The sequence below is a fragment of the Culicoides brevitarsis genome, chromosome 2 (genome assembly GCF_036172545.1).
Source record: "Culicoides brevitarsis isolate CSIRO-B50_1 chromosome 2, AGI_CSIRO_Cbre_v1, whole genome shotgun sequence".
Classification (NCBI taxonomy): Eukaryota; Metazoa; Arthropoda; class Insecta; order Diptera; family Ceratopogonidae; genus Culicoides; species Culicoides brevitarsis.
In genome coordinates this window covers 16,546,986-16,558,515 of record NC_087086.1, presented here as the reverse complement: position 1 = coordinate 16,558,515, position 11,530 = coordinate 16,546,986, and the positions used below count along the sequence as shown (strand labels likewise).

At 30.6% G+C, this 11,530-nt stretch overlaps 3 protein-coding genes across 3 annotated transcripts; 2 read left to right on the top strand and 1 right to left on the bottom strand.

The window, feature by feature from the left end:
* The first annotated feature begins 362 nt into the window (after positions 1–362).
* Positions 363–3,435, top strand: LOC134829555 (uricase). The gene is made up of 4 exons (XM_063842658.1): positions 363–633; positions 2,182–2,435; positions 2,491–3,080; positions 3,141–3,435. Exons 2-4 carry the CDS (start codon positions 2,222–2,224, stop codon positions 3,312–3,314), a joined length of 978 nt encoding a protein of 325 aa, XP_063698728.1. The 5' UTR covers positions 363–633; positions 2,182–2,221; the 3' UTR covers positions 3,315–3,435.
* Positions 3,436–4,976: 1,541 nt separating this feature from the next.
* On the bottom strand, positions 4,977–6,176 carry LOC134828599 (progestin and adipoQ receptor family member 3-like). Its single transcript, XM_063841579.1, has 5 exons — positions 6,102–6,176; positions 5,884–6,045; positions 5,538–5,822; positions 5,112–5,472; positions 4,977–5,050 (listed from the first exon to the last, which is right to left on the bottom strand). The coding sequence occupies exons 1-5, from the start codon at positions 6,132–6,134 to the stop codon at positions 4,977–4,979; spliced, it is 915 nt and encodes a 304-aa protein (XP_063697649.1). The 5' UTR covers positions 6,135–6,176.
* A 1,152-nt stretch (positions 6,177–7,328) lies between these two features.
* On the top strand, positions 7,329–10,835 carry LOC134832664 (bromodomain-containing protein 7). The gene is made up of 4 exons (XM_063846770.1): positions 7,329–7,446; positions 7,506–9,554; positions 10,497–10,619; positions 10,680–10,835. Exons 1-4 carry the CDS (start codon positions 7,392–7,394, stop codon positions 10,781–10,783), a joined length of 2,331 nt encoding a protein of 776 aa, XP_063702840.1. The 5' UTR covers positions 7,329–7,391; the 3' UTR covers positions 10,784–10,835.
* The last annotated feature ends 695 nt before the right edge of the window (positions 10,836–11,530 follow it).

Genomic DNA, 11,530 nt, shown 5'->3' with positions numbered 1-11,530 from the left:
ATTGCATGAAATCAAAATAAAAAACGAACTACTTTCGCGAGAAATGCTGAAAATTCGTCAAGTTGACAGTGGCGCGAAAAATAATAACACGCAACGACTCATTCCCGTGCTCAGCGATTGTAACTCCAGCAAGATCAGCACGTCGTCCAATGGATGTTTCTGTCTGGCACGTTCTCCGAGCAATACCACACTTAAAGAAATTGAAATAAAATGAGAAAAATCTACTTTGTTCCGAACATCCGAAGATCGACACTCTACGACGACGACGACGACAAAGTGGCGAGATGCACAAAACTGATAACGGCCCTATATAAGGGAGATACAAGGAAATGTCAGGCGCATTCATAAATTAAACACCTAGCAATATAGTTCAAGTAAATAAAAAAGAAAAAAAAAACTATTAGAAGTGTGTGTGATTTTTTCTCGACATCTAATTACAAAGAAATTGAAGTGATAACCGACTTTGATTTTTTTTATTATTCGAGATTTAAAAAAAAAATTACGTTGTAGAAATTTTGATATTTTTACAAAAATTTGAAAAAAAAATACAAGAACTTTAAAACTTTTTAAGATATTTTGTTAACCAATCGAGTCATCGTAAACTACCTCATTTACAACAATTAATTTTAAAAGGTGAGTCAAAAAAAAAATTTTTTTTTCTGGTTAAAAATGATTTGATAAATTTTTGTTTAACAAACATTGGAATTGCAACTGCATCATTCTTATCTCGTGCCGTAAGATTTTTGGAACAAAAAATTTCGTTTTTTTGACCTAAGGGTGATAAAGACAAAAAAAAATCCATAGACAAATGTTTGAAATAAGTAATAAAAACGCATTTAAATCTAAAACAAATAAAATCTGTTTGGACAGATAGACAAAGACAAGTGTGCTTGATAAATAAAAATTATTTCAATATTTTTTTAATTTAATTCAAACGGAGATTTCAGCCTACTGAACTTAACCTTTTCTTTAGAAAAAAATTTTTTTTTTGTGAACTACCGGTTAGATTTTTTTTAAATGCGCAATATAAATATTATTTTAATAATAAAAAAAATAAAAAGCGAATTTAATGTTATAAAACATTTATAAGGGTTTTGAATTAATTAATTTAATTTATTTTAATTAATTTAATTAATTTTAATTAATTTAATTAATTTTAAATAATTTTTATTAATTTTTAAATTTATAAAAAATAATTCAATGAAAAAATTATTAATTAAATTGTTTTAAAACATTTTACAACAAAAAAAGATAAAGCTTTCCCGCCAAATTTAAATTCAAAATAAATGTGATTTAAATATTTATTAAAATAATATTTAATTTATTTTCTTTAATTTTATTTTTATGAAAAATTTAGTATTAGAAAAACTTTTTAAAAAAATAATAAATTTTTAGTAAACTTGAAAACATTAATTTAATTGTTTTTAATGAATTTTCAATCAATATTATGCTTGAAAAATAAATTAAGAAATTAATTATTTAAAAATTAATATGTGAAAAATTTATTATTTTTTATCTGATCCTTATCAATTGACGAATTTAATATTAAAACTAAAAATTCTTTGAAAATTAAAAAAATAAAATAAAATTTCAAAAAAAAAAATACTTGGGTCACGCCATTGAACAAGTGCATTGAGTGCAAGAAAAAAGTAAAAGTGTCTATTTTTATTTTCAATAAAAGGGGAACTTTAAGCGAAATAGGATGATATTCCATAAATAAAATAAAATTAAATTAAATAATTATCGCGAATATGTCTAGCAATGCATGAGGAGAGTAGAACTTCTTATCATCATCAAACGAACGTCGCAAAAATACTATCACTTAAAGTCCAGATGAACAATTTTTATTAAAAATGATGTAATTGAGAGAAGATAATTCCAGTCTGATAGGTAAATCTAGTTTAAACTAATCATGTCAACACACTTTGCGCCCTTCCGAGGCGCTCGTTGCTCTGAAGTTGTTTCAGATCACACCACAAAAAAAATTTTTTTTTTGTGAATCATGGAATTTTTTTCAATAACAAGAAAACACCGAAACGCATAACGTCACAAAGGTGAAGGCTCGACAAGATCTATCAAGTCACGTATTATTATTTGTTTACTCCAAAAATTTTATTGATGACAAAAAATACATAATTTTTTGATAAGTTATCATTTGTTCTATTTTTGTTTACTTTTTAGAAACAAAAAAATATTCCACAATAAAAACAACATAAACACAATGTTTAAGCAAAAGGAAAAGGCTCATGACCCCACCGACACAAATTATGTAGGAAACAGCAGTATTAGCCAGGAATACATCATCAGTGATCACAATTACGGGAAAAATAACGTCAAAATATTGGAAGTAGTCAGAAATGGTCCGATTCACTCCATCAAAGAACTCACAGTTTGCACAAAATTATCCCTCAATAGTCAAAAAGATTACACACATGGTACGTTTTTTTTTGAAAAATATTTTTTTAATCAAAAAAATTTCTTTTTTTTTAGGTGACAACTCAGATATCATCGCTACCGACTCCCAAAAGAACACTGTCTACGTATTGGCAAAGGAGCATGGCATCAAAACGGCCGAAGAATTTGGATTATTGCTCGCAAAGCACTTTTTAACGACTTACGGTCACGTTAAACGAGCAAAAATTTGGATTGAAGAGTCGCCATGGGAGCGTCTCGGTTACGGGTCTGGTCCGTACGCTCAGCTGCATAATCATGCTTTTGTCTATACGCCCACATGCACCAAAAATTGCGAAATTACGTTGAGTCGCGATGCCGAACCCATCATAAAAAGCGGCATCACCGGCTTACGAGTCCTCAAAACGACCAAATCATCCTTTGTTAACTTTATAAACGACGAATTTCGCAGCTTGCCGGATCAGAGAGATCGCATTTTCAGCACTGTGGTGCGTGCCGAATGGCAATTTAATGTGACAGGAGGTGTGGATTTCGATAAAATCTCGAAAATTATTCAGCAAATTATTTTGACGTGCTTTGCGGGAGAACCGATTCATGGTGTTGACTCGCCAAGTGTGCAACATACGATTTTTTTGGCCAATAAGGAGGTGCTTGATAACATTCCTCAAGTGAGTTTTATAGAATTTTGTAAATTTTGATAGTTTTTTGAAATAATTTTTCTTTTGAAGATTCAATGGATCGAAATGGAGATGCCAAATAAGCATTATTTTAATGTTGACTTCTCAAAATTATCGAAAGCAGTTGAGAAATGCGAAAATGAGGAGATTTTCTTGCCAGCAACAGATCCGGCGGGAAACATCTATTGTCGCGTGGATCGAAAAGATACAAAGTCAAAGCTATAAATGTCTGACAGATAAGGTTTTTCAAAATAAAAATATGATATTCTGAGTTTTTTACAATGTATTCTATATGCATATATGAATTAATCAATGATAATCATAATAAATAAAAAATTAATAAGAATTTTAATTTTTTTATTAATTATTTTCGAGTTGATAAGAGGCTTGTGTAAAGGATTTTAAAAAAAAATATTTTAAATAAAAAAAATCGACAAAAATGAGGAGCTTTAAAGAAATTACTCAATTTTGTCCAGTTTTGACATTGAAACGACCAATTATGAGTCATCAAAATACCTTCAAGTCGATTCATATTGTACTTTTTTAGTATAAAATCTTAAAATATCTTGAAATATCAATTAGTTATATATCGTACTTTGTTGAGGTAAAACGAAACAAAACATAAAAATGGAAGAAAAATCGAAAGTTTGTAAAAATCTTCAATCGTTATGCAATGTTTGTGCATTATTTACACCAAAAGGAGCTTTTAGGGCTTTCACCATCACAGCTCAAGAGGAATATTTCAATTTATATCAAATACATCCAGTATTGGACAAAGATTATGCCCCCGACAAAATCTGTAGATCATGTTATCACATGTTAATTGATAACAAAGCAAAAAGACGTCGTACTTACAAAAGTCCCATGATTTGGAGAGAACCCGATGAAGCTCATGAAAATTGCTACGCTTGCCTTATGCCGTCATTGGTAGGATTTAGATTGGCGAATCGAATGAATATAGCGTATCCGTTACAAGAAGAAATTGTTTCTCAATTGCCAAAGATGCCAGATCTTAGGAGAGAAAAGTTGTCTAAAGTTGATAAAAATTTAAATAAAAATGAGTTATAATACTGAAATAAAAAAAAATAATTTTCTATTCTTTTTTAATCGATTTCAAAGCTAATACCTAGTTTTTCTTAATAAGGCTAAAAATTTTTTCATTTGTTCTAAAATCTATTTTTCTGAAAGAGCATAAAAAATGCAAGAAAAAAACATGTTTTCTTATAAAGGTCGAAAACCGTTCTATATTTTATGATTTTAGGCCGCTCCAAATGAAAATCAAAAATAGTGTCCAAAATTTATAAAATAAAAATAAAAGTTTTAATAATTTTTGAGCGTCAAATAATTTTTTCTATTTATTTTTTATATTTTTTACTTTGAGATTTGCTTATTATTATTTTTTTTTTGAAGAATAAAATTTAATAAAAAATAACTGTTAAATAATTTTGAAAAATAAATTCAGAAAATTTATGAAAAACATTTTTAGAGAAGAAAATTTAAGTTAAAATTTATTTTCAAAACAAAAAATAAAAAAATTGATTTTTTTTAATTTTTGAAAAATTATAAAAATTGTAATTTTTGAATAAATTTTTAACTTTTCATTTAAATAAATTGCCCTAATGGATTTTCTACTTTTAAATAAAATAGGGCATCGTAATTTATTTTTGACAGTTATTTTTTATGAAATTTTTTTTTTATTTTTAATATGAAATCTATTTTAAATAAGCAAAAAAAAAGATAATTAAAAATATTTAGCACTCAAAAATAGTTAAAAATTTGAATATGAAAAAAGTATTTCAAATTTTTTTTTTATTTTGCCCCAAAAATTTTGGACTTTATTTTTGATTTTCATTTGGAGCGGCCTAAATAACATTTAACATACAGAAATTAAGTTAATAAATAACACTTGTCTCTATCATCAATGCATCCGCGATCCAACATAAAAACAGCATACATAACTCCTACAAAAAAAAAATTAAATAAAATTCAATTATTTGATAAAAAAAAAATTATAAAACTCACCTGTGTTATGCCAATAATTAAAAGTAATTAGCACTAAAATATGCCACAAATTATGCGAATGTCCTAAAAAGTCCATTTTCCCTGCAAACCATCGTTCTGGAATACGTGCCATATAAATAACAAAAGCTAAACCAGAAATAATGTAAATTCCAATTATCCGAGGAATAAAAAGCTCAACCATCTTATTTTCAAATCCACCCATTTTGAGGTACCAATGAAACGCAGGAACAATCCCAAAAACTGCCCATGAAATTAAAGACAACATTTTAATATTATTATGAATGTCTAAGCGAGGAATTTGAACAATCATCGCAATCGTGAATAATATTGCAACAGTGCACATGTAAAAGTTGCGTGTTTCCTACAAAGAAAAAAAAATAAAATAAAATTAATTCAAAATAATTTCTTAATTTAAAAAGAAATTACGTTTTCAGTCCAAAATGCATAATAAATTCCACTCGTAAAAATAGCAAATAATGACAAAGCAATTCCGAAGAGATCGAATGTTAGTAAACATTCGTACACATTCGACGATCGACAGGAAAATGTGTGATAAATTGTCGATGAAATCAAGCAAATCTCAAAACAGAAAAGACATCCAATTATTATCAAATAATCCATTAAATCGGCATGAACGCTGAGAAATTTCATGTCTGCGTAACTGAGAACCGCAAAATAAATGCATCCAAAAAGGTGAGTCCAAATATTTATCTAAATTTGAAAAAAAAATCTTAAAAATTTGAATTTAATTTTTAAAAAAATATTTTTTTACCGTTTCATTTGTCCACCAAAAGATACTTTCCAAACATAATTTTATTGTGAGTTTTGAACGATACCCGTTCAGAATGTATGGATTGAATTTCAGATGGATCGGTGCATTTTCATACGAACAAAGGTGTGTTTTGTAAGTTATTTCCTTTTCTTCTTGAGGCTTCTTAATAAATTTTTCATATTAAAAAAAATTGAATTAAAATATTTTGATAAGTTTACCACAGGCTTTTTTAATAAAATAATTTTTTTCATGTTGAAGAAAATTTTTTAAATTAATTTTAAGATATTTTTGACTTCCGGATTTTAATTTTTTTTTATTTATTATTTAATTCAAAGACAAATTGTTACTTGAACTATCGCAAAATATATACTAAAACTTAATGTCTAACAAGTATTTCAAAGCAAAGTGATTCCGTTACTACCACAATAATATTTTATAAATAAAAAAAATTCTTGAATAGATTTTCATGACAATTACCTTTTATTATTTTGCCTATTACATACGCAATTTTGTCTTGTAATACAAGTTCAATCAAAATGTGAATGAAAATAGAAAGTATTTGTAAAAACATAGTACTTTGTGTTATATTTCTTACCTTTCAGTAATTTATTAATAATATAATAAAAAATAATATTTTAAACAATTTTATTAAAAATATTATTTTTTTATTAAAATATTAATTTTATTACATTAATTAATTAAATTTTAAATCTTACTTAAATTAATGATAAAAAAAATTGTAAAAATTCTAAAATAAATCTTTATTTTAATTAGGTAAGTTAGGCCGCTCCAAATTAAAAAGATTTTTTTTTTAAAATTTCAAAACTGAGAACCAATGGGGCAAAAAAAAAAAAAATTAAAATTTTTTAAAAAGCCGTTTTTTGGTCATATTTTTTTGTTTAAATTTTTTCAAAAAATAAAACGTAATGCAATTTAAAAATTTGAAAAGTACATTGAATTTTTAATTTTTGGAAAATTTTTTAAATACAAAAAAAAAAATCTTTTTAAAAATATTGTTACATGAATTATTTTCGTACATATTTTTATTGATTTATTAATGAAATTAACGTTCATTTTTATGACAATTATTATTTTTAAAAAATAAAATTGTTTAAAAATATATCTAAATTTGAAAATTTTATTTTATTCTAAAATGTTGAATTTATTTAGAGAAATCTTCTAAAAATTATGAAAATAAAAAAAAAATCGAATTATTTATTTAATTTAAAATTATTATTTGGAACTAAATTTTTTATTATCAATAATAAATAAGTGCATATTTAATTATTTTTAATGAAAATTTACAATTTTTTACCTTCCCCTTCCCCTCCTAAACTTCCAACGCCATTAATGAATGACGCCTAATATCTTTATCACTTTAATTCGCCTCAATTTTTTACAGAGTTGCCACTTTTTCAAGTTTTCAATTTCATTCGTCTCGTTCAAAACAAACAACAAACGACAACAATTCCCTTAATTTGCCAAAAAATCAGTGAAACCCCCTAAAAATGGGCTCGAAAAAGCACAAGAAACACAAATCCGAACGCAAAGAACGTGGCGAAGGTAAAATTTCCTCAAAAATTGTCATACTTTTCACAAATAACCCACTAAACTACTTTCAGGCTACGACTCACGTCCCCATGGACTAAAATTGATTCTAAAAGTTGCGGGAAGCAGCTCGACGCCGGAACACGGCAACGATTCGCCCATGTATCCGCAAGAATATTCCTCGGACTTTCACGAGAAGCACAAAAAGTCCAAAAAGAAGAAGAAGAAAAAGGATCGCGAGAAGAAACACAAGCATCACAAGGAGAAACGACGACACCGCGAAGACGAATCCAGCCAGGAGGACTTTAGTATTAACGATGAAAGCAGTCAGACGCCGTTTTACGCGAACCTTACGACGGCAAATAGCATCGCATCGCGTCCCTTGACGCAACCAATGATTCCGCTGAAGTCGCCGGATACCTCGTTGGAGAAACCAAAGTCCGAAATAATCGAAGACTCACGTTCGCCAATGACTTTCATGCAAAGTCCCACAGCAAGTACGTCTTCGTTGAGCAAATTGGAGGTTCCCAAGCCAGATTCGTCACGAGATTCGATGTCGCCGTCACGTCCATTATCCGAAAGTGGCAGAGAGCCGCGATCGTGCGTTTTAAAGATGAAACAACGCCCGCTCGCCAAATTATTGGAACATTTAATCAAAGCGCTGGAAAAGCGAGATCCTCATCAGTTCTTCGCGTGGCCCGTTACTGACGAAATTGCGCCAAATTACTCCTCGATAATTTCAAAACCGATGGATTTTTCGACAATCCGACAGAAAATCGACGAAAACGAGTACAAATCCATCGCCGAGTTCACGGAAGATTTCAAACTCATGTGTGACAATGCTCAAAAATACAATCATCCCGAGACGGTGTATCATAAGGCAGCGAAACGACTCCTGCATGTGGGAATGCGATTGTTACAACCTGAAAATCTGATAAGAACTTTGAGACCACTGATGGGTTACATGCGAGAACTTACCGCAAAAGAGCTTGGTTTCGAGTTACCGAGTGGCGATGGCTCGGAACACGAACCAATGATCATCGATTCAGCTGATGAAGCAGAAACGGCGTTGAAAGTAGCAGCAGCTGTCGACGAAGGCATCGCCGCGCAAGAAGAAGAAGACGAAAAACGACGACAAATCCGCTTGGAGAACAATCCAACGACGAAATTCGAGCCATTCGTTGACGATTTGACAGCTGACGAGATTTTGAAGCAAGTACAGTCGGCAGCAAAGAATGCCAAAAGTAAACTTTTGGACAAAAAGAAGGCCCGCAAAATGGGATTCATTCGACAACGTCGTGATGGCACAACATCCATGCAAATTCTGCTCGACGACGAGAACGAAGGCCCGGAAAAGGTCATTTCGCTGGGTTCGTTTACCGGAAAACTCAAACAAGGCACCGGGCAATTGTACACTTTTCGTGAGGATCGTCGAAATCAAGTGAAACCCGTCAAGCCGTTATATTACGGGGCATTTAGTTCGTTCGCTCCGCTTTTTGACTCACGTTTCGCGAATATCAGCAAGGAAGAAAGCGATTTGATTGCCAACACGTACGGCGATGAAACAGGCACAGATTACGCCAAAAGCATCATGGAATTCTCGCGGGACAGTTCCTATGCCAGCATTTTAGCGAACGGTTTATTGGATCTTCTCACAAACGGCGAGCATCGCAAGACGTTAGAAACTCTCGTCGAAGGGGCGCGGCAACGTGAGGACCAGAAGGAGATTGAAAAACAACTTCCCGATACGGAAGAAGAAATTAAACGAAAATACGGCGAAACGAAGGTCGATTTTGAGGGTTTGAAGAGTCTCGCAGAGCTCGGAATCGAAACAGATTTCCTGGATGAACTGGAGATGCAACAAAAGTTGTACGAGTTTCAGAAAAAGTTGCAAGGACAGCTGGAAAATAACTTTTCGCTCATCGAACAGCTGCATCAAGTGCAGAATCAGCGTTTGTCGCAACCGCCTCCTTTGCATTTAGCTCACATTCAGCATGCCTGTTCGGAGGAAGTAGAGTTGGCGAATCAAATTACGGCGAATATCGCAGATATTGCGAAACAGTTGCCGCCTGGTGCTATGACGACACCTCATGCGTTGCGAAAGGCAATGGGATTGACGAATGGTAAGAGATTTTTACAGAAAATATTTTTTAGGAGAAAAAAATCAAGGGCTATGAGTCAAAATTTATTAAAAATTGTTGAATTTTGGGCTTGAAGTCGAAAGTAAAAGCAAAATAGAGCTAATTTATTTTTTAAGTAATAGTTAAAAGTCAAAACCTTTTGACTTAAAGTTAAGCTTAAGTCATACCAATCAAGTCAAAGTTACTTAAGTTTAGTAAAGCTAAACTAAAGAACTTAATAATTTTAATTTACAAATTAAAAATACATTTTTTTTTCTCAAAATTATGTCGAAAAGCCAAAAATTATTGATTCAATTCTCGAACTTAAGCTTAAGTCAAAAGATTTTTTTTATTTTTACTCAAACTTAAGTTAAGTCTCTTAAGTTTATCATGTTTCAGTTTAAGTCAAATAATTTTTAGGCACTGTTAGTTAAGTCTTGAAGCTTTTTTTTATAAAAATCAGCTACAAAAATTTATTACTTAAAATTAATCTCTAACGACTTAAGCCTCAACTTAAGAAAAAATGTTGACATAAGCTTAATTTTAAGATTAAGTAAATTAATTTTTGGCTTTTTGATCAAATTTTATGAAAAGCTTCCTTATATTTTCTTTAGGCCATTAAATTTAATTATTTCACTTTATGTCAAAATATGACAAAAAAAATAAATTAAGTTCTTTAAGTTGACTTAAGTCAAATGAGGTGTGAAATGAATGAAATATTTTTGATTTAAAAAAAGCTTGCAGTCCTATTTTTCGCCAAAAATTGATCTTTAATCGAAAAACTAGTAGACTTGAGAATTTTTCTCATGTTTTTTACTTTACCTTAAGTCAACTTATTCAAGCTACTTAAGACTTAAGTTCCATTAAGTCAAAAAAGTTAAGTTGAACTCAAATTTTTTTCATCCTTATTTAATTAAATAATTTTAAATAAATTTCCTTTTACAGTTGGCTTGGAAAACTACAATCACTCGGAAGCGATCAACATTGTGCCTCCTTCTTGCATCATGAACAACACTCCAAAGCAAGAAGACACGGAAAATGACAAATTTCAAAATGACAGCAATGCCGGTAAATAATTTTTCTCCCATACCCTCGACACGAAAATAATTCACGAAAATTTACTTTCAGACATTGACACCACGGAAATGGACATGGAACTGGAAGATTCCATCGTTAACAATCCACAAGTGGATATCGATCACGAGCTGCGTGACATTTTAAATGACTTGTAACCCTAAGAACATAAAAAAACTTTATTTAAAGTACTAACAATAAAAACTATTTTGAACACTTGTCGGCTCGTTCACTGACGTTTTCCAACCAAATTCCTATCAGTAAATGAGAGAACGCGAGAGAGTCACTCATTTTCCGTCCGTACATGTGGAAATTCGCGGTAAAATATGCATTCACACACGTATTTCGTGCCGTAACGCACGTGGTGGCAACTCGCGGGAGACTTTTCACACATTGCGCATGTCCGCTCGAAGAAGATAGATATATTTTGACATTGCTTAATAATTTAGGTACGACAGTTTTAATCGAAACGCGGTGAGTTGATGTTGTACATCGTGCGGATCTCCAAGAAAATTTGTTCTTTTTAGGGAAAAAAGCCCAAATGAAAGACATTTATCGCTTCTAATCGACGAAAAAGCGCGCAAAAAGACATTTAAAACAACAAAAGTCGTCAATAATTCATAAAAATTTCGGGAAAATCCCGAAAAACTAGTTTTCCAAGTCAAAAGGCTTCAAAAGGTAAAAAAAAAATTGTGAGAAAAAAAATGATAGTGAGAATGAGATGGAAATGTTCACTACAAAGTAACTCTATTGCCATGTAATAAAGTTCGAAAATGTATTTAAATAAGCAATTTGAGAGTTATGTTATTGAATGTTGATATTTCAAATTAATACGATGATCATAAATCGTCATTTCTGCCAAGTGACGGGTACGAAGAAACGAGACGAATAATTTCCGCAGTGTT

Excerpts from the sequence above, each read along its gene's own strand:
- LOC134832664 (XM_063846770.1), top strand. The coding sequence starts at position 7,392 with ATGGGCTCGAAAAAGCACAAGAAACACAAATCCGAACGCAAAGAACGT. Across the intron at positions 7,447-7,505 it reads ACGCAAAGAACGTGGCGAAG|GCTACGACTCACGTCCCCAT; the intron begins GTAAAATTTCCT and ends AACTACTTTCAG. Across the intron at positions 9,555-10,496 it reads GGCAATGGGATTGACGAATG|TTGGCTTGGAAAACTACAAT; the intron begins GTAAGAGATTTT and ends TTCCTTTTACAG.
- LOC134828599 (XM_063841579.1), bottom strand. The coding sequence starts at position 6,134 with ATGAAAAAAATTATTTTATTAAAAAAGCCTGTG. Across the intron at positions 5,823-5,883 it reads TTTGGTGGACAAATGAAACG|ATAAATATTTGGACTCACCT; the intron begins GTAAAAAAATAT and ends TTTCAAATTTAG. Across the intron at positions 5,051-5,111 it reads TAATTATTGGCATAACACAG|GAGTTATGTATGCTGTTTTT; the intron begins GTGAGTTTTATA and ends TTTTTTTTGTAG.
- LOC134829555 (XM_063842658.1), top strand. The coding sequence starts at position 2,222 with ATGTTTAAGCAAAAGGAAAAGGCTCATGACCCCACCGACACAAATTAT. Across the intron at positions 2,436-2,490 it reads TCAAAAAGATTACACACATG|GTGACAACTCAGATATCATC; the intron begins GTACGTTTTTTT and ends CTTTTTTTTTAG. Across the intron at positions 3,081-3,140 it reads TGCTTGATAACATTCCTCAA|ATTCAATGGATCGAAATGGA; the intron begins GTGAGTTTTATA and ends TTTCTTTTGAAG.